The sequence below is a fragment of the Desmodus rotundus genome, chromosome 2 (assembly GCF_022682495.2).
Source record: "Desmodus rotundus isolate HL8 chromosome 2, HLdesRot8A.1, whole genome shotgun sequence".
Taxonomy (NCBI): domain Eukaryota; kingdom Metazoa; phylum Chordata; class Mammalia; order Chiroptera; family Phyllostomidae; genus Desmodus; species Desmodus rotundus.
Genome location: NC_071388.1, coordinates 103,012,628 through 103,035,293, shown reverse-complemented (window position 1 = coordinate 103,035,293; position 22,666 = coordinate 103,012,628). Strand labels below are relative to the sequence as shown.

The following is a 22,666-nucleotide window of genomic DNA, read 5'->3' as shown; positions in this document are numbered from 1 at the left end:
GCTCAGTTTGTGGCACGAAGCTCAACCCACTGAGCCACACCAGTCAGGGCTAGTTCATTAATTTTTGAAAAAATATTTATTTTATTTTTAGAAAGAGGGGAAGGGAAGGAGAAAGGGAGAGAAGCATCAATGTGTTCTTGCCTCTTGTGCACCCCCTCCTGGGGACCTGACCCACAACCCAGGCATATGCCCTGTTTGGGAATAGAACCAATGACCCTTTGGTTCTCAGGCCAGCACTCAATTCACTGAGCCACACCAGCCAGGGCTAGTTTATTAATTTTTAAGTCAGGACCTCACTTGGCTGATCTATACAACATCTTTTTAAAATCTTTTTTTCAGGTCATAAATAAGGTCCATCTTAAGGCCAATCATGTTGTAAAGAGAGATGTTAATGAACATTTAAGAATCAAGACTGTCTATGATAAAAGTATTGAAGAGTAAGTGCATATTTATATTGTCACCTTTTTTTATTAAGAATTAAATTATTAAAGATATTTTTATGTGTTATCTGAATTTCATAGATTGAACTAGGTGCCAGTGCACCTTCAAGATGGAATTAAGCTAAAAATGCTCTTTAGTTGGGAAAGATGATGGCCATGGAGTATGATTAAAATTTATAGATCTGAATAATTTGAACAGAAAAAATGTAGATCTATTTAGCTGTGGCCAGTAACAGACCTAGAAGGCACCTCTTCAAAAATTACTTGGAAGAAAAGTAAGAGTAAGTACTTATATATAAGAACATTTATAATAATACAATAATAAGAACATTTATAAAATTAATAACCAGAGATGATATAGTCTAAATTTATTATTTAGTGTAAGAGGGGTCCAGAAAACATAAAGTATGAATCTGTGGTAGTTTGTGAAGATCTGTTAAGAATAGTTGATATCTTTTCCTATTTTTAACTTCCCAAATGAATGAAATAGCTTATGATTATGTATAGCGCTGTGTTTTGTCACAGAGTAAACTCTCAACTGTTCATTGAGATACATTGAAATTTCAGGGGATTGATACTGTATGCTTCCACAAAGCATTCCTTGGGGCTCCTGCCAGATGTGTTCTGAACAAATGAGACAGTGCTCTGCCCCAGCGTGGCAATTCTTATGTTTCATGTTGTCAATTTCAGGTTGCTCCCTGAAAAAAGATACCTTGTTAAGGTATGTAAAAAAAATACTCATGGCTTGAACTGGGTACTTAAAATGGGTATATTTTATTGCATGTAAATTCTACTTAAATAAAGAAAAATATATACATGACTTTTGCGAACAGCTGAATAAAAGATGTTGGTGGTGAACTGATAAATGTATTATTTTCACCAAAGGTGTCTTTGTGATGCACTCAGTAAGACTTGTCTGAATTTGATATTAAATCAGTCTTCTTATTTTATAATTTAATATTAAATTAGTCTTCTTATTTTCTTGTTCTCTTAAGTTTTGGGGCAGGAGAACATACTGAGGACAGTGTAAAAAAGCTGATTTTTGAAATACATTGAGATTATGTTGTGGTGGAAATGCTTATTTTTCTGAAGATTAACTGACCTGAAAGGACAATATGCCAACATTGTTTATAGAAGTGCTAACCTCATTAGGTTTTTAACTGTTACAGAGAGTCTCAGACACAGACACACACAAAGCCAATTCATTATTGGCTAAGGAAATAAGTGAGGTTAAAGCAAATCTTCTAAACATAAGAGTTTCTTTTTATTTTCCTAAATTGAATTTATTGGGGTAACATTGATTAATAAAATTATTTAGGTTTCAGGTGTACAATTCTATAATAAATCATCTGTAAATTGTATTGTGTGTTCACCACCCCAAGTCAAGTATCCTTCCATCACCATTTATCCCCCCTTTACCCTCTTCAACCTACCCCATCCTCCTTTCCCTTTGGTAATCATTATACTGTTATCTATATCTATGAGTTTTTTGTTTGTTTGTTTGTTTTGCTCAATTCCTTCAGCAACATAAAATTTTCTTAATGTAAACTACCTTAGTGTTGGAATCAACTAATCAGTCCTAAATATGAAGTGATTTAGTTTAATAGTTGAGATTTATGTTTTCCAACATTCTGTTTAAATGGATATAAGGAAGGAAGTTTATCTAGTGTTCTCTCCCCAAAATCAACTAGAAAAGTAGGAAATTCCTTTGCTCCTAGACTTATTTACTCTTTCCCCCACTCCTTGCCATACAACCTTTGACTAATGTATATCTGTATTCCAGAATTGTAAGGCTTTTTTTTTTTTTTTTACCCTGAGTCATTAAAATCCTGTGCTTACTTGTTTTAAATGTAATTTATAATTTGAGTATAATTCTCACTGGTTTTCTTTTTTCAACTTTTATTTAGAACAAACTTTTCCCACAAGCTATTTCTTATTTAGAGAAGACATTTCAGGTTCGCAGACCTGCAGGCACTATCTTACTTAGCAGGTATGTATGTCACATTAAACTCAGATCATTTTCTTGTCATTTAGTACTCTGCCCTCCCCATTCTAACCAGTACGGCAAATTATTAAATTCATACTAGAATATCTTATTACACCTTTTCTTACAGACTAACATGTACGTATTTTAAAAGAATATAAAAGCATCTGTTGGGTAATCACTGTTTCCTGATTTTCTGTTATATGGTGACCTACTAGATCTTTTCCTAGGGTGTAGTTGTTCCCCTCCCTCACTCGCTCCATTTCCTTTCTCTCTCCTTTGTTTGTCATGAGTATTAGCCTTATGAAATATTGGGGTATTTGAAAACCCAGATCAGGAGGATTTCTCATGAAAACAAAATTCTTTCTTAGTCACTTTCTAATTATCAATTAACTAATATAGCAGTTATTAGTTTTTTTTTAAATTTCTTTCACTGATGTGAACTATTCTTTCCTTTTTTTTTTTTTGTATTAAACTTTGATGTTCAAATGAACTGAAGACAATGTGCAACAAACCAATACCTACGGAAGGAAAATGATCCCCATAGGTACTGTACTGGAGAGTGTGCACAGCATACAAAATGCGGCCCAGTTATAGTGCCTGACGAGCACCTCCAGGTAATTCAGCCTGCTCTTGCATGTTTTTATTCTTAGAATAAACATAGTGGAAATTTTGAATCTGTGTCAAGAAACTTTTAGACTTAAAAGCTTCATTCTTCTACCAAAGGTAATCACAGTTAGGTATACTGATTTTATTCTTTCATTGGTTTTAAAATGAATTTAATGATATTTTCTTTCCCTTTTTAAATTTAATAAATTTATCTCTGGGACTCCTTAATCATTTCAGCTTATACCTTCGTCTTTATCCTCTAAAACATCTTTTAGCAGGTATATACCCCAAAACTTATGAAGGGCAATTTGACATTATCTCTCTTAAGATTAAAAAAAAAAACCTATGCTGCAACCCAACCTGGAAATATATTCCATAAAAACACTTATAACTATGTAATATATGTACAAAGATATTCTATAAATATGACTCTCTCTTGCTCATGACCTATACTCACTCCGTGTGTTGGCATGCTTGCTCTGGCCCAAAACACGTGATCATGGGAGTCTAGCAGCTACTGGAGTCCACAGCAGGTGATGTGGGTTCTAAATGACTAAGCTTTAATATGAAGCAAAAACTCTGGACACAGGCTTTTGTTTTGGCCTTGTTGAAGACAAGGTTGGACCTTTTTCCATGGTAGAATGGACAGAGAGCGGACACAGGGGCAGCCTTCTACATGAATAAACCTTGTTACCATACCACAGTCTCCCTGCATGGGTCCTTGAAATGCTTTCCATGTGATCCCATGGAAGAGCCTGATTTCCACCCACAACATGTTGCGAGCCATCAGGAGGGAGGGGATCTGTGGCTTGTGAATATAACAAGGATGCCAGCTTGTCCAACATTGTAATCCTGTAGACATTACATATGCTGCCTCCGAGGGGCAGCTCACTGACCTGAATTTTGCAAAATTCCTCCGTGTATGAAGACTCTGCTACCTTTTTACTCCTTTATTCCTTTAACAGATAGAAAGATCCTCTGAGCCTGGGGATAGACAGGACTACACCCTTTGAGAGTAAAAAACAGCTATAGAAGATGAGACCTGCATCCATTTACCCTTGTAAGATTGTAAGGCTCAGGGTCTTCGGGGGGAATGTTAACATAGGTAGTTAGCTTATTATTAATAAAGAAAGTGGAGCAAAGGGAGCTAGACATTGAGCTTAATAAACTGGTGTGCGTAAGCCTGTTTGCTTCACCAGGGCAGCTTCACACACTAGGGCATCATAGCTTTGCTCCATCAAGGTGATTAACACTCCTTCTTTCATCTACTCTGGTACTGTATGGCTAGGGGCCCCAAAGGAGGTGCTGGACCATAGAGGTCTGTCAGTCTAACCAGAGGGTGAACCTATCAACAATCCCATGAAAGCCTGGGAAGTTTGTTAGTTATTTTGAAAAAGCACCTGGTCCATCCTGAACCCAAGATAATATAATCCCAGGGGAACAAAGAAACTCTTTCAATCTCTCTTGCTTGTGACCTGCACTTACCACCTGTGTTTGTGCACTTTCTCACCTGGGTGTGTGCAATCCTGTGAGTCCAGCAGCTACTAGGGCCCACAAAAGGCGGTGTGGGCTCCAAAGGACTAAGTTTTATTTTTTTAAGATTTTATTTTTTTAAGGACTAAGCTTTATTTTTTTAAGATTTTATTTATTTATTTTTAGAGAGAGGGGAAGAGAGGATGAGAGGGAAAGAAATATCAGTGTGTGGTTGCCTCTCACGTGCCCCCTACTGGGGACCTGGCCTGCAACCCAGGCATGTGCCGTGACTGGGAATTGAACTGCTGACTCTTTGGTTTCCAGGCCGCCACTCAATCCACTTAGGCACACCAGCCAGAGCAAGGACTGTGCTTAATATGAAGCAAAAACTCTGGACATTGGCTTTTGTTTTGGCCTTGCTAAAGACAAGGTTTGACTTTTTCCATGGCTGTGAATGGATGGAGAAGGAACACAGGGGCAGTCCTCCACATGACTAAACCTTGTTGCCACACCACAAATACTAAAATACACTATAAATATGCCTGTATTAGTATTAGTTAAATTATAGTCTAACCATATATTGGAGTATTATGTAGCTATTGAAGAATGAAGTAGATCTCTATATACTGACTTGGAAAGATATTTAAGCTCTTAAACGAAAAAAAGTGTTTTAAGTCAGTATATGTAGTTAGCCTATTTTATTTAAAAATTATTCAATTATTCAGCTTTCAATAAAGCTGAAATGAAAACAATTTTTAAAAAGATACATTCATATGATTATGACATTTTCTGGAGGTATACACATATTAAAAAATCTGGACACATACCAAAATGTGCTTTTCTTTAAGAGTTGTATTGTGCAGGGCTTTTCTTTGGTAAGGTATATATTTTTGTAATGTTCAGATTTTTCATAGTAAGTACATATTATATCAAAAAAAGATAAAAATTTAAGTGCATATTCCAGAATACAGTTTATTATACCTTTGAAAATATGATTATTGCTATATTTTGTACTTTGGACCGTGTTCTCACATTACTTATAGAAAGTGAATACATTACTAAACATTGATTTGTAACCAAAGTTAAGCATTTGTTTAGATGAAGTTTACTTTGTAAATTTTTTTTATTGTTGTTCAAGTACAGTTTTCTGCCATTTCTTCCCTCCTCTCCCCACCACCCCAGAACTCCCCAACTCCCTCCCCTGTTTCCACCCCACCTCATTATTGTCCATGTGTCCTTTATTACTGTTCCTGCAAACCCTTCACCCTTTTCCCCTATAAATCCCCTCCCCTCTCCCCTCTGGTCACTGTCAGCCTGTTCTCAATTTCAGTGTCTTTGGTTATATTTTACATGCTTGTTTGTTTTGTTGATTAGGTTCTAGTTAAAGGTGAGATCATATGGTATTTGTGTAATCTTATTCTTAAGGTATTTGAAGCTCAGTAAATGCTTTTAGACCCCTATGTATTGGCACTAATACAACTAACTTACTTTTTTTCTCAAATTTCTTTAGAGTATAAAGGTTTGTAGGGACACATTTAAAAATTAAAACAGCCCTGGCTGGTGTGGCTCAGTGGATTGAGTGCTGGCCTGCAAACCAAAGGGTTGCTGGTTCGATTCCCAGTCAGGGCACATGCCTGGGTTGTGGGCCAGGTCCCCAGTATGGGACATGTGAGAGGCAACCACACATTAACTTTTCTTTCCCTCTGTTTCCCTCTCCCTTCTCCTCTCTCTAAATATTAATAAATAAAATTTTAAATAAAAATTAAAACTTGTTAATTATATATCCATGTCTTTTCCCAAGACATTAAAGACATTTCCTACACATTTTAAAACACATATCTTTGCTTTGGTAGTTTTTGTTTGTTTTTAATTATCTTGGCTTTTCCAAATTCTGCTTTCTACTTATCTTCTTGAGAGACCTGTGGGGGTTTTTTTGTTAAGTAAATGAGTGATCATGGGAACGCTTTAAAATCACAACTTTTAGTAACACCAACTATTAATAGATTAAAGTAATTGAATTAAAAATATATTTATTAGAGAAGCAAGAGTAAACAATGTAATGAAATGGGCATTTCTGATTTTTCTCTCTTTGCAAGTATCACTTATGCTTAAAAAAATCACAATTTACTGATTTTTTTATTTATAATTTGAAGATTGTGGTTGTTTAGGAACTTTTTAAATAAAAGAAGTTCTCTAAAAACAGACATTACAAGGACAAAGTAAGATTTGCTTAGAAAGCTAGAAACAAGGGTAACATTACACAATGACTAACCTTTTTCCCTTATGTACTTATGTATTTACATTTTTTTAAAGATACATGAATATTTATAATAGGAAATGTATTAAATAAAACATTTTTTATTAATTTTGAAATAAATATAGATTTGTAGGAGGTTGCAAAGAAAATGTATAAGGGGCATGCTCTCCCTGGGCAGCAGGCATCTCAAGTTTGTGCCCCTTGTCCTGCTGGACTCCTCTGGGGCATGTACAGGCTGATTGATGCTTCTAGAAGGAAAATGGAGCAAGAAGCCCAGTCAAAGGAGCAGCCCTCTGACCAAGATGCTGCCACTTTCTGTATCAGGAGCCTCCTTCTCCAGACATAACAGATACTAACATATCTGTGTCTGCTGATGGTGCAGTAAGCACCTCAGATTCCAGCTTTGGAACAAGAGACCCTGGTGAGACCAAACCCATTGCTTTTGAAGTTGTCAAAATCTGTTGGTACACAAAAGACACTTGTACTAGGAAAGAGGTTATATTTTATCTTGGCCAATATATTATGAATAAACAATGATATGAGAAGGAACAACATATTGTATATTGTTCAAATGATCTAAGGGGATTTGTTTGGAGTGTCAGGTTTCTCTGTGGAAGAACACAGGAGAATATATACAGTGATCTACAGAAACTTGGTAGTAGTCCATCAGCAGGAACCATCAGATTCAGGCACATATGTGAGTGAAAACAGGTGTCAGCTTGAAGATAGGAGTGATGAAAAAAACCCTGTGCAAGAGCTGCAGGAAGTGAAACCTTCATCTTCAAACTTGGTTTCTGGACCATCTCCATCATCTAGATGGAGAACAATTAGTGAGACAGAAGAAAACTTAAATGAATTACCTGGGGAACATCAAAGAAAATGCCACAAACCTGATAGGATTTCCTTTTCCTTTGACGAAAGCCTTGCTCTGTGTGTAATAAGGGAGATACGTTGTGAAAGAAGCAGTAGCAGTGGGTCAACAGGGACTTCATCAAACCCAGATCTTGATGCTGGTGTTAAGTGAACCATCAGGTGATTGGTTGGATCAAGATTAAGTTTCAGATAGATTCAGTGTAGAATTTGAAGTTGAGTCTTTCAATTCAGAAGATTATAACCTTAGTGAAGAAGGACAAGAACTTTCAGATGAAGATGATGAAGTATATCAAGTTACTGTGTATCAGGCAGGGGATAGTGCTACAGATTGATTTGAAGATGATCCTGAAATGTTCTTAGCCAGCTATTAGAAGTATCTTGCATGCAATGAAATGAATCCTCCCCTTTCATCACATTGTGGGCCCTTTGTGGGAATTGGCTTCCTAAAGACAAAGGCAAAGAAAGTGGGAACATGCCTGAGAAGACCAAACTAGAAAGCATAAGCAGAAGAGGGTTTTGATGTCCCTAATTGTAAAGAATTATATATATATAGTGAATGATTCCCAAGAATCATGTGTTGAGGAAAATGAAAAGATCACATGAGCCTCCCAATCCCCCCAAACTGAGGACTGTTCTCAGCCATCACCTTCTAGTAGCATCATTTATAGCAGCCAGGAAGATGTCAGAGTTTGAGAGAGAAGAAACACGAGACCAAGACGAAAATGTGGAATCTCATTTTCCCAATAATGCCATCAAACCTTCTGTGATTTGAATTTGCCAAGGCCGACCTAAAAATGGTTGCATTGTCCATGGCAAAAAAGGACATCTTAGGGCATGCTTTCTTTACATATGCAAAGAAGCCAAAAAGAAAAAAAATTAGAAGCCCTGCCCAGTATGTAGACAATCAATTCAAATAATTGTGCTAATTTCTTTCTACTAGTTGACCTACCTACAAAAGTAGATTTATATGTTTCTAACTATTTATATCTAAAAATTTAGACATGAAATTTTATTTTTTACATGTATCAAAGCAAGAAGGTATCTTAGTGCACAGAGATTTGTGTTGTGTAATTTACCTCCTTTGGGAGACGGAACAGTGAATATTTATTTCCTTTAGGGAAATTTCACTTCTGTTTATATTTTGTATTTGGGTTTTAATGAAATTTGAATTTAACATATAGCTCATCCTTTATTCTTGCCCCTCATTTTACATAATTTCCACTTTCTCTTAGAGAAGTATCATATTTTTTAAAAAATTACTTTAAGTAGGACTTTTAAATGTAACTTACTTAGTACCTTTCATGTAAGAAGAAAAGTTTGTGTGAAAGATGTGGTATTTAAATTTTAGATATTTTTAAATCTTTTCATCCTTAGTTTTTCTACTTTTCAGAACCTCTTAAAATACTCTTTTAGATAAAAAATTGGTAGTTATAATTACTGTGTAGGTAAAAATCTTCTTATTATCTCAGCTTCTTTGGTATAATAAAGGATAGGTAGTAATGATGTTAGTTTGAGAAGTTACTGAGAATAACCATCATTTACCCATAAACAAAACTTTAAGGCTCCCCGGTACATTGTGGACTTGTCCTAGGCATCTTATAGACTCTCTCCCACACCTGATTTCAGGATTTAGTGCAATCTATTGTTTAGGTTGAGAAATTCTAAGACACTTTGAAGTGCCTTCATGGGCTGGGTTTCATGGTTCTTTTGATAGTTACCTAAGTTTCAGACCTTTGCTTAACGCCAGTTTTAGAAACAAGTGAATTCACAAAGACTAAATGAGAAATTTAATAAACAGAAGGACTGTTTGTTATTAAACTAGCTGGAAATGTCATAACTTTGCTGTAAAATTGTCCAAAAATTTTGCATCACTTTTCTTTAAGAATGATAGTGTCAGAACTTAGTGTTCTAAGATATCTCAAACTGCATAGATTAACATCTTGATTTATATTTAAATACGAATCTTCAGCAAACCAGTGAAAGTAATCACTTTGATTGAAGGTCCCAATGTTTTACTCCCATGTATGACAGTTGTACACATTCAGGTGTGGACAATAAAAGCAGCTGAACTACATTTAGAAGGATAATTTCCCACAGCAGGTTTGTGCCAGTTACTAATATTACATTGTATTAAACTTAAAAAACATACTCATGACTTACCCATGTATACATATGTTAAGTACAAAACAAATGGCTGAAGTGATTATTATGTTGGCCAAAGAGTGATCCTCAAATACAGTAAAGCTTTATTAACGTGGGATTTATAATATTTTAAGTATGGAACTAAGTAGAATTAATCGTTTCTGAGGAGAGTTGGTAGTTAAAATGACATAAATACTGTACATTCAGGGTATGTTAATGCAACAGTTATTCTATTTACAAAACATTCAGATCTGTGCAAATAGTCTCATTAGGCATGCATATGCATTGCTAATGTAGTCTTGATTGTCTAAAGTTTTGGTTTGGTACACTTAAATGTATTGATTTATGAATAAATGATTTATTAAATATTTTTAAAATGTATAAGGAGGTCCCTTATAACTTTCACCTAGTTTCAGGGTTTAAAACCTTTTATATTTCTGCACTGGCTGGTGTGGCTCAGTGGATTGAGTACCAGCCTTCAGACTGAAAGGTCACCAGTTCAATTCCCGGTCAGGGCATATACCTGGGTTGCAGGCCAGGTCCCCAGTTGGGGCTTGCAAGAGGCAACCAGTCGATATATTTCTCACACGTTGATGTTTCTCTCTCTCTCTTTCTCCCTTCCATTCTCTCTAAAAGTAAAAATAAATAAATTCAAAATAAATAAAATCTTTAAAAATATTTTATATTTCTTTTTTCCATCCTGGTTGGCTGCACTTTATAAATAGCAATTGTTTGTTTGGATTAAGATTATATATTTATGATGATTTTACATGAAGTAGAAATTTTAGTAAAAATAAATTCAAAATTAGAAATAAGTGAATAGAGGGAGGTATGGATTTTGATAAAATTTTAGGGATACATAAAAATTATATGTATACACAGTCTGGATTCACTATAAATTGAAAGTCCCCACAGCTAACTTTGTCTTGGTCTGATTTTCTGTTGCCCACCATGGGCACAGCAATGCAGGGTCTGCCGTGGGGGTAAGTGGCCCTGTGGAGCTGTGGGCGTGCCTGACCAAGAGGGCGTCCAGGATGCCGACTTTGTTCTTTATGTTGGTGCTCTGGCCACTGAGAGGTGCAGCCATGAAAACATCATCTCTTATGCAGCCTATTGTCAGCAGGAAGCAAAAATGGACAGGTAAACTTTACATGAAACTTATTTCCCAAGATCTAATAAGGGAACTCTTAATACAAACTGTAAGTGTTGAGAATACAAGAAGTTTGCATCTTCCAGATTGCCTTCAGTACTAAGAAACAGCACACTGGATGGGGGTGGGGTGGGGAGTGGGAGAATCAGGTTATAGGATTTTATGCACATGGTAATGTCAGTACCAACTCCAAATAAAAAGTCTACTGTCAAGAGAATTTTCTTTGGCAGTAAATACCTTTCTGAGGAAAGAATTTGAGCTTAAATTTTAGCAATTCTGTGCTAAGCTATAAGATATTAAAAATAACTTCATCTACTCTAATTGTCATGTCATTTGATATGTGCTTTTACTTAGCTAAATTATCATTTAAAATTTAAAGTCCTTTTTTTTATTTATAAGAGGTTTCTAAAAGATATTTCCAGTGGAGCAGCCTTGAAATGAAAAGTTATATATCTAGAAGATAGACAAATCAATTAAAGGCAGTAGAAATTTCAATCTTAGTGTAGACTCTATATAACATTCTCAAATCTAGGAGAGCTAATGTGATCAATTTATGTCTATACAAGGACCATTGCTGAGGTCCTGAACATTCATGTGTCTGTCAAAAGACTTGCTGGCTTTAAAAAATTGCTTCACTTGTATTGACATACAATTTATTTAAGGAAAAAAAATTATTTGTTGAACCAAATAGTCATACAAAGGATACACTGATATGTGCTTCAGAATTATACTGTCAATACTGATGGTGGTAAGGAGGTCAAAATCAGCATCACGGATTAGGAAAAGTAGTCTGTAACCATGATACCACATAATTGTTGATCCATGAAGTTAGCTCAAAAATCTTTGGTTTCTGAATGTTCAAAAAGCTTATAGTCAAATATTGAATGTATGGTTTACTGAAGAAAGTACTATATGTTTTTCAGATATGTAAGTAACATTGTTTAGTAAAAAGTATATATATTTAATAGAATATTCCTTTTTTCCTGAGAAGCTGTCATTAAATTGGTGATAGTTTATAATTAATGGTGCTTTGGTATCAAGGAAAAGTGGTATTTGAAGTGCTAAATGAATGATAAAATAAGTTACTTGATAAAATGAGATAGTTTCTTAAATGACTTTGAGAAATATATTTCATAATAGTAGTACTGTAAAATCATGGTCTTTACCTTAGTTTGAACTGAATGGATTAAATACACACACACACAATATCTGACTTGGAATATACTGTTGAATGTAAAAGAACATTGTGAAACAGTGTATATGTGATTCCATATTTGTTTTCAAACTCTCTCTATATATTTGAGTGTGCTAAGGGAAAAGTCAGAAATAAATAGTATTACCAACCATCCCATTGCCCAGGACTACCTTGTTTTAGCACAGAAACCCCCATGTCCCGGGGAACCCCTCAGTCCTGGCAAACCAGGGTGGCTGGTCACCCTAAAAATAACGCACTCCATATCATTGATAGCAGTTATCTCTGGTAGTGGATTTAGTGGAGGTAGATTGTAAAACAAGAAATTTTCATTTTTTTCTTTATATATTCCTTTTTTAAAAATTGATTTGAGAGAGAAAAAGAAGAGTGAGGAGAGGGTTAGGGAGGGGAGGGGAGGAACATCAATTTGTTGTTCCACTTGTGCATTAATTGGTTGCTTCTTGTGGATCAAACCCACAACCTTGCCATATCAAGACAACACTCTAACCAATGGAGTGACCCAGTCAGGGCCTTTTATATATTTCTATATTATTTGCATATATACTTTTTGCAATGAGCTTTTATTACTTTTTTATATAAAAGACATTCTAAAGTGAACATGTTATTAGGAACAGAATGGCTTCCCTAGGGAAGTGGAGGGAAGGATATAAAATCCCATGTTGAGATGGGTCTAGATCAGTGATTTCAACCTTTTTCATTTCATTGCACACATAAACTAATTACTAAAATCCTGCAGCACACCAAAAATGTATTTTTTGCTGATCTGATGAAAAGGTATAATTTTGATTGATTTAGCAAAAAAAAGTAATAGTAATTAGCTACCCTTTTTGCTCCAAAGTGACTTTTTAAAAAATCAGGTGCTTATACTTTTATATAAGGATTTCTGGTACCAAGAATTAACCAATCAGATGGAACCTTATTATGTGAAATGACCAATAAGATGCAGCTCTGTTATATGACCTATATATTTATGGTTCAAGACAGGGCACTCATGCCATGGCCAGGTAGCTCAACTGGTTAGAGCATCATCCTGATACGCAAAGGTTATGAGTTTAATCCCTGGTCAGGGCACATAAGAGAAGCAATCAGTGAATGTATAAATAAGTGGAACAACAAATTGATGTTTCTTTCTCTCTCCTCCTTCCTCTCTCTCTCAATTAAAATAAAAAAGACAGGGCTTTCACACTGGACAGCTATTATTGCGTTGGCTGCCCTTATTAATTTGACAAACTAAGGGAAAAGAGGTCAGTGTTCCAGAGGAGGAGGAGTGGATGGAGGGGAAAGAACGGGGTGGGGAGGATAAATGATAATGGAAAAAATACAATTAAAAAAATGAACCATTAATTCTTGCAGCACACCAGTTGAAAGTCGCTGATCTAGATAATGCCGATATCTAATAATGCTTAAAGTGTGTAAAGTATCTAATTGTCCTTTGATGAAGAGAATCCAGCATGGCAGTTGTCACACAGATGAGAATCCCATAGCCCAGAAGTGCATTTCAATTTCATTGACGTGGTGTTATGTTTGTTTAAAGCACTTTAACACTTGGTTCACTTTGATATAAATGAGTAGCTGAAAGAATAAATGTTCTTTGCATCAGCGAATATGAAGCCGTTCATCTATGTCTTCTCATAGTTGGGGAAAGATTTTGGTTTCTTCTGGGGAGAATGCTGATGTTGGAAGAAAGAACAGTATCTTTGGTTGTCCTTTTGTAATTTTTTCAAAGGAAGTGAAACTTTCCTTCAAATCTGCTGTATTGCATTAATTCATTCCATGAATATTTGAGTGCCTAATGTTGCTGGCAGACTAGGTGAACAAAAGAGATACACATACCTGCCTCATGGAACTTACAAATTAGAGAGGGAGAGAGAGATTAGTTAAATATTCTTACAAATAAATTTCAAAATATGATAAATATGCTTTATAGAAAAAAACAGGATCCTGTAATATAAAAGAAAACAAAAAGGGGGAACGTAATTTAGATCAATTACACAAACAAGGCTTCTTTGAAAAAGCAAAGTTTTAGCTGTAGCATGAACATTGATAGGCTTCCGCCAAATAAAGAGGTAGAGAAAGAGCTTGCGTTAGGGAGAAACCATGTATACCTGATGCTGTTAGAAGACACTTCGGTGGACACAGTGTTTGAGGATGAGAGCTTCTTGAGATGGACTGAAGAGGAAGACAGGACTGTTTTAGTCTAAATGCTATAGAAATCCCTGATGGGTTTTAAGCCTGACAATGACATTCATTTTATATTTTAAAGGTTACTAGCAATGTTTTGGTAAGTGAATTATATACATACTTTTTCTAAGTATTAGTCTTGTTTTCAAGTGTGAAGAAATGATGTTTTTTTATTTAAATAAGACAAATGTTACTTTGTAAGTAGATGTTCAAAATTTAGTGCGTTTTGTGGTATTTCTACGGTAAAATGCTAAGGTAGTGGCAGAAGAAAGGCCCTTGGGGTTCCTTACCATTGTCTGTCTATTTGCCATAGCTTTTGAAAGACAGGTAGGTGCATGGTGGAACTGACTGAACTACTCTGGGTCGTAGTCAGCTCTTGGTCTCTCAGGTTCTGAGTGCAGAGGAGATGTAGAATTCTGTAGATTCTAGAAGGTATATAATATGAAAGAAGATAATGGGAAGATAAAGATCTTTATATGAATAACCAGTGTTGGTGCAGGAGAAGGGAATAGTGAGATGGAGATGATAAGGTTCAGCAACTTTCAGCAATGGGAATGATTTGCTTATTGTCCTCTTGTATATCTGGTTTCTCTCTTTAGTTACTTGTTTGTCCCTTTGCCTGTTACTTATAGTGAAATGGTGAAGTCAGATGTGGATTTCTCAAGTAAAATAGTGTTAGAATTTAAATTTTTCAGTATACCGCTTTTTTGGTATATATCGACACATTTTTTAAAAATTCATACTACAGTATAAATGACTGATTAAATTCTTTTGTAGGAATAGGTGTTGATTAGTCATGCCATAGAACATAGAAATATATGTCTTCAAAGTAAAATGCAGTGAAACTTAAATATTATGGTACAAAATGACATTTGGTATTTAGCAAAGATTTTTATGAGCTTGGGCAGTTTATGATAGAAAAATATAGATTAATATTATAATGCATATTGTTCTAGAATATAATAAAAATTCAATGTCTATTTTAACAGGCCAATAGCAGGATATGCTAATCTGTGTCCAAATATGATCTCTACCCAGCCTCAGGAGTTTATTGGGATGTTGTCCACAGTGAAACATGAGATTATTCATGCCCTGGTAAATTTTGCTGTTAACTGTTTTTTGTTTTTATTTTTTTGTCTTGGTTTTCTGATTATTGTGCTCTCATTTTGATGCATATATTAAATTTTAAGATTATGTAGATTCTTAGATTCATGTTCTATAAAACCTAGTGGATTAGGCCTCTGCCTACAGAAAATTTATAATGATTAGCATATGGGGTAGGTTGAATTATACTACTTAAAATAATTAAACAAGTTAATCCATTACGCAAATAGAGTTTTTAAGGAAATGATTAAATTTCTTCAGGAAAGAAACAGTAATTTAGAAAAATTGACTTTCCTCTAAAATGACAACTGATATACAAATTATAGATCTAATCTCCTACAGAGATCTCATTTTTTTCTTTTTTTTTAAAGATTTTATTTATTTATTTTTAGACAGATGGAAGAGATGGAGAGAAACATCAATGTGTGGTTGCCTCTCGCACGCCCCCACGGGGGACCTGGCCCATAACCCAGGCACGTGCCCTGACTGGGAATTGAACCAGTAACCCCTTGGTTTGCAGGCCGGCACTCAATTCACCGAGCCACACCATCCAGAGCAAAAGATCTCATTTCAAAAAGTCCTTTTGGTCTATTTAGGTTTTCTAAATTTATATATACTATCTGATCAGAACTTCTCCCATTTCTCTAATATATCCAAAATAGTGAATTTTTACTATATGTCTAGGGAATTAAACAACATTGCCTGACACCCTAGGAAATGTTCCTCTGATGTCATTTGTGTGTTTATGAAGTACATGGCAGTAAAATAGAGACAATGGATCACACAGATATGGATGTAATTCTTCTTAATTTTATCCCTAGAAATCTTTGGGATCTTATGCAAATATTTAGCCTTTATAAGCCTCAGTTTCATCTGTAAAATGAAGATAGTAGTACATACTACAATGGATTTATTTTATTAAAGATTAAATAAGAGAAAACATTTAAATGACACAGCACCTTGATATACATTGTAAGGTGTAATAAAATTAGTGACTATTATTTATTAGTTTTGTTTAGTGAAGTATCATGTATGACCTTGAAATGCAAGCCTCAGGTTTTTAAAAATTGATATGAGAGAGAGAGAATGGGAGAGAGAGAAATGTCAATTGTTGTTTCATGTATTTATGCAGTCACTGGTTGTTTCTCGCATGTGCCCTGACTGGAGATCGAACCCGCAACCTTGGTGTATCAGGACTAACTCTTACCAACTGAGCTACCTGATCAGGGCCTTTCCCCAACCCAAACATTAAAGAAATTTATTGATTTACTGGAAATACAAAGTGTGGGGTTCAGGCCTCACTTAACCTTATAGTCCAACTCCATTTCCCTGCGCTTCCCTTGGTTGTAGCCTTTTGTTGTTGTTGTTGTTGTTGTTGTTGTTGTAGCCTTTTTATGAAGATTCAGGTTTGGGTTTTGGGGTTTTTTTTTTTTTTAGATTTATTTTTTTGTTTTTAGAGAGAGGGGAATGGAGGGACAGAGGGAGAGAAACGTCAATGTGTGGTTGCCTCTTCAGTGCCCCTACTGGGGACCTGGCCCACAACCCAGGCATGTGCCCTGACTGGGAATTGAACCAGTGACCCTTGGGTTCTCATGCTGGCACTCAGTCCACTGAGCCACACAGCCAGGGCAAGCCTCAGTCTTTAAATCCGCAAATACATTGAATGACTCAGTGAAACTGTGGTGTAACCAGATAGCACTCATATCTATCTTTCAAGTAAGGAAATTCTAAAATGAATCATCTGTTTTCCCTTTATTAAAAAGATAAGTTGTGCCTGCTAAATTTGGTAAAAGACAAGCATCATTCTAAGTAGCATTTTAAGCTTTAAGTTTTAAAATCTATAGATACTTGATGAAAGTACCAAAGAAAAACAACAGGTTTTGAGTCTAGTTTATAAATGAACATGAATGCAGAGGTCCCAAACGTGAGATAAATTAGGTTATTAATAGACAATTCACAAAATAAAAAATTCAGTCTGCCAAGAAATGTATGAGAAGTTATTCACTTTTACCATAAACGTTCAGGTAAATTCAAATTAAAGTGAGGCACCATTGAACATAAAAACATGTATGAGAGTTATACAAATTGACTTCAAGTTAGTGGTTACCCTCTGGGAAGGGAGGGAGGAGAAAGGGTTTAGGTAACGAGGCTTCAGCAGTATTTACTCTGCAGGGTTTTAATTCTTAAAAAAAATATCTGAAGAAAATATAACAAAACCAACATCTTAAATTTTCTTAAAGAGGATGCATAAGTTTCTATTAGATTTTGGAAACTTTTTTGTATATTTGAATTATTTTTAAAATGGTAAAAAAAAAAAAACCCTAAGAAATTTAAAGATTAGTTTAAGTCTCAAAAACTATCCTGGAAGATGGTAAGAATTAAATGTTTAACAACTACAGATACTACCTGTAAAGTTGAATATGTTCACAGCTATCAACTATAATCATCCATGGTACTTTGAAGTCTTGAGGTAGAAGTGCTTAGAAGAATTTTCTGGTTGATAGGGTAGAAACAATGTGCACTTAGAATATTATAGAGGATGAGACAAATCATACTATTTTAAGCTTTATATAACCAATGAATTGTATATTAAAAACTATTTAGATTTTCTTAGCTGAATTCATTAAGTGTTCTTTGTGTCTTCAGAGATTAAAAAAGAAGAAGAAATACAGGCATAAAAGAATAATCTGGATTCCACTAATCATTTTGACAAGCCTCGAATGACACAGAGGCCACAGTTATGTAAGCAAGGAAATTTAGTGAAATTAAGTGATCATTTATGATTGTTAGTTATTTGAATATAAGCTATAGCATATTCTCATGTATAAGACATACATAAAGTAGTAGTTACAGAAATGCTTTGTTTTAGTTATTAGCTTAGGAAAGAAAGCAGAAGAAATCTCTAATGAAATAGATATCAAATGTCAACAATTTTTATTTTTGTCCATTTTCTCATCTTATTTGGAAGAGGAGAGATAGAGAATAGGAATTTGAATACCTTTTTGTGAAGAATACATTATCATTAAAATTGAGGAGTTCTTAAAATGCTATTTAAAAATATGATTATAAATGTAGAAATTCACACTGTAAAACAATTCTGGGAATGTGAGTGATTTTATATATTACCCTACCAGCAAAAGAACCACAGCTAACATTTTGATATATATGTTTCCATTCATCTCTTACCTTTTGGGGGGGTGAGGGGAAGAGAAAGAGAGGGAGAGAGAAAGGAAGATTGCCTCCCATATACTCCCTGACTGGGGATTGAACCCGCAACCTAGGTGTGTGCCTTGACCGGAATGGAACCACAAAGATTTGGTGTATGGGAGGATGCTTCAACCAACTGAGCAACCCAGCCAGGGCTAGTCTTTCTTAACTGCACTCACACACAGACACCACACACACATTTACACTTTAAAAAAATGAAAATATCTATTAAATGTGGACTTTGGGATCAATGACTGAATTTTTATGAATGCTTTTAGGAGCACACTTGATCACTGCCTCCCCTACTCTAAACTGTATTGTTGTTCTTAATAGTAGCATTCCCTGGATACAGTTATAGAGTTTAGTAAGTTCACATGAAGATCAACTGTGATAAACACATTCTTAAACAAATAAATGCATTGTCTTTATGCATTTATAGACAACTGTCTTTTGGTTTCCTCACTCTATAACCTCAAGTAATTGTAATTTAAAATTCAAGAATATGAAGCACTTGTCCAGTTCCAATATGAGAAGTTCCTGTAGCTTTCATTTGGTTGTATCAGTGTGTGATGTCTCTAATCAGAATTGATATTTTCCACTTTAAGATATTTTGAACTTTCTCTTACAGGGTTTCTCTGCTGGGCTATTTGCATTCTATCATGACAAAGATGGAAATCCTCTAACTTCAAGATTAGCAGATGGTCTCCCATATTTTAATTATAGGTATTTGTTATATTTGTTCTTCTCTTTTAGGAGGTTACTAAGACTAGAACCTGAGAATCATAGTATGTTAGGTGCCATAAACAACAGTGGTTTTATGGCTAGCCTAAGGAAATTGTAGCTATTAAAACAAGATAGGATACAAAAGGTTATTTAGCTTCACTTTTCATTTACAGATGAAGCAATTGAATACAGAAAGTAACCTCAAAGACCCAAAACTCTTCTTGCCAGGCAGGTCTCTTTCCCACCATATTTTAACTGATACTACTTTACAGTAAGGCCATGAGAGAATGTGGGTTGGTTGTATTTTGGTTTGTTAATAATTAGTGCCTGTACATGGAGATATTTACATGTAAACTAACACATATTTTATTTAAAACAGCATATTAGCTATGATCTTAGAGGTTCAGGGCCTAAAATAAATAATATTAAGAAACACTAAAAAAATTATCAAGAATTATATATAGAATATCATTTATAGAACTGTAATTCTTTGCATGTGTTCATATAAAAATCTCTAGACTAAGAGCACATGTCCACAAAAAGACATGCACAAGAGTGTCCATGGTGGTTTTGTTGTTAATACCCCCCAAAGGGAAACTGCCCAAAGGTTCATCAGTAATAGAATGAAGAAATAAATTGTGATATATTCCTGTAATTGAAAACTACAAAGCAGTATAAAAGGATACATTATTGCTGCATGCAAGTAAATTACACTTTCCCACTACATTAAAGTGCCATCATTTTTTGGTTAAGTTTCCTTATATACTTGGATATGTGTCTGGACTTGCTTTTATTTTTAATAAATTTAATAAAAGGAAATAATTTATTGCCATCTTAGCCAAGTATTGGTTTTGTGGACTTAAGCAAGTTACTTCATCTCTAAGCTTCTGTCTCTTTATCTACAAAATGGTAATGATACTTTCCTGAGGTTGTTGAAAGATTAAATGAGAAAGTGTTATCAAATACTTTGGAAGGACTTGGTACATAGTAAAGTCAAACATTTTAATTTTATTGATATTTATAAACACTTAAATTTAATGTGGTGAATTTATAAAAGTGACTGTCTTCATATCCTTTAACTGCAGTCTTGGATTATATCAGTGGAGTGATAAAGTAGTTCAAAAAGTGGAGAGATTATGGGATGTTCGAGATAACAAGATAGTTCCTCACACTGTGTATCTCCTAGTAACACCTCGTGTTGTTGTAAGTATTACTGAACTTAATGTCTCATGAGCCATCTGCTCTTTTCCTTCACTGTTGTCCTTCCTTACTAATCATTATTGTTTAAGAATGTATGATTAAATTTTAGAGCTTATAATAGGAAAAACAATATAAAGGCAATACAATAAAGCTACCGGCTCAGAGAAATCTGAGGAAATGGAAATTTGGCAATGACTCTCCTGGTTCCTATTCGACCCACTGCTTTAAGTCAGTGCACCTGTTTTGATACCTCTTAGGATTACTGGTACTATTTGCCTAATTGCTGGTCATTTAATTTGGGGTCTGTATTAGAGTTCTCCAGAGAAACAGAACCAATTGGCTGTGTTGTTGACAGATTCAGGGTGGAGGGATTTTATTTTAAGGAATTGGCTCATGTAATTGTGGAGGTTTAGAGAATCCATAATCTGATAGAGTAGGCTGACAGGCTGGCAGGCTGGAGACTCAGGGAAGAGTTGTAGTTTGAGTCCAAAGGCAGAGTCTCCTAGTGGAATTCCTTAGTGCTCAGGTAAGGTCAGTCTTTTTTTTCTTTTCTTTTTAATGCCTTTAACTGATTGGATGAGGCCCATCTAAATCCTTTTAACTAAGTTGAACTGTTAAACTTGTCTAAAAGTATCTTCACACCCTAGCCAGGTGGCTCAGTTAGTTGAAGTGCTGAGGGTTTGGTTTCTGACTAGGACACACACCTAGGTTGCATGTTCCATCCCCGGTTGGGGCACATATGGAAGGCAGCTGATCAGTGTTTGTCTCTCACATCAGTGCTTCTCTCTCTCTCTTCCTTCCTCTCTCTCTAAACTCAGTAAAATATATCCTTAGGTGAGGATTAAAAAAAAAAAAGCATCCTCACAAAAACATCCAGAGTAATGTTTGACCAAATATCTGAGCCCTGTGGTGCAGCCAAGAGAACATAAAATTAACCATCACACTCTTATATAATGACAGAAACATATGCTTTCTTCTTTGTTGACTGAACACAGCTCTCTCTGCCTTCTGAACCTTTACACTGTTCTTGGCATATTTTCCATTCCTGCAAATATCTAACTGAAAGACAATCAGAAAAAATGAACAAAATTGTATTCTGAGGAACAACTTACTTTTCGTACTATGTGGATATGGATACTATATCTGTAACCAAAACAGTTTATACCTAATTAACATTGTTGACACACAGTTACAAATGGCAATGATACTAATCTGTAACTTCTTGGAAATATATGTGACTTAAAGTCAAAAATCTTCAAATAGACAGAATATGAAGAGAAATAGTAATTTACTAGCAGAGTATGACTTTATGAAAATATTTTATTTAATTAAAAACCATATTTTTAAAAGATGTTCTCTCTCTTCTCACCAAAGTAATTTTTTTTAATCCTCACCTGAGGATATGTTTATTGATTTTAGAAAGAGAGGAAGAGGGATAGAGAAAGGTAAACAGAAAGAGAGAGAGTGACAGAGAGAGAAACATTGATTGGTTACCTCCTGTACATGCCCTAATTGGGGACCTAACCTGCAACCTAGGTATATGTGCCCTGACCAGGAATTGAACCCACAACCATTTGGTGTATGGGACAATGTTCCAACTGACTGAGCCACCTGGCCAGAGCACCAAAGTAATTCTTTAATGTCTACTTTATTACATCTAGCAAGATAGAAAATTTGCCATTTCCTTATTGTACTTTTATAGGGTTTATGTCTTTTTTCTGATTTTTAGGATGAAGCACGAAAACATTTTAACTGTCCAATTCTGGAGGGAATGGAACTTGAAAATCAGGGTGGTATGGGCACAGAGCTCAATCATTGGGAAAAGCGTTTATTAGAGGTCAGTTTATTTTAAAATTTTACTAGACATATTAAAAAAATATTTGGGCATTTTTTTCTTATTCATGGTAAAAGTTGTTTAAATAGTTACAATAGTATATAAAGTAAAAAAAATTTAAGTCCCTTTTCCCCTTTAGCTTTCAAGATCCACTTTCCTGAAGTAATCATTTTTTAAATTTTTTGTATATCCTTTCAGAAATATGAACTTAATATACATACTTTTTAAAAAATGAGTTCAGTCTTACGGGAACTCCTTTGTAGGTAACTGTCCTTT

General features: G+C 34.9%; 1 protein-coding gene and 1 pseudogene across 2 annotated transcripts in view; both read left to right on the top strand.

Moving 5' to 3' along the window:
- Window positions 1-22,666, top strand: part of LMLN (leishmanolysin like peptidase) — a 79,511-nt gene that overhangs the window by 12,952 nt on the left and 43,893 nt on the right. For both annotated transcript variants that reach the window (XM_024578072.4, XM_045185936.2), the window contains exons 2-10: window positions 340-437; window positions 1,131-1,161; window positions 2,348-2,430; window positions 2,924-3,041; window positions 10,740-10,918; window positions 15,312-15,417; window positions 19,262-19,356; window positions 20,442-20,559; window positions 22,286-22,393. In XM_024578072.4, coding sequence (XP_024433840.2) covers window positions 340-437; window positions 1,131-1,161; window positions 2,348-2,430; window positions 2,924-3,041; window positions 10,740-10,918; window positions 15,312-15,417; window positions 19,262-19,356; window positions 20,442-20,559; window positions 22,286-22,393 — 936 coding nt within the window. The remainder of the gene's footprint in view (window positions 1-339; window positions 438-1,130; window positions 1,162-2,347; window positions 2,431-2,923; window positions 3,042-10,739; window positions 10,919-15,311; window positions 15,418-19,261; window positions 19,357-20,441; window positions 20,560-22,285; window positions 22,394-22,666) is intronic.
- LOC112320429 (E3 ubiquitin-protein ligase Mdm2 pseudogene) lies at window positions 6,925-8,606 on the top strand (annotated as a pseudogene).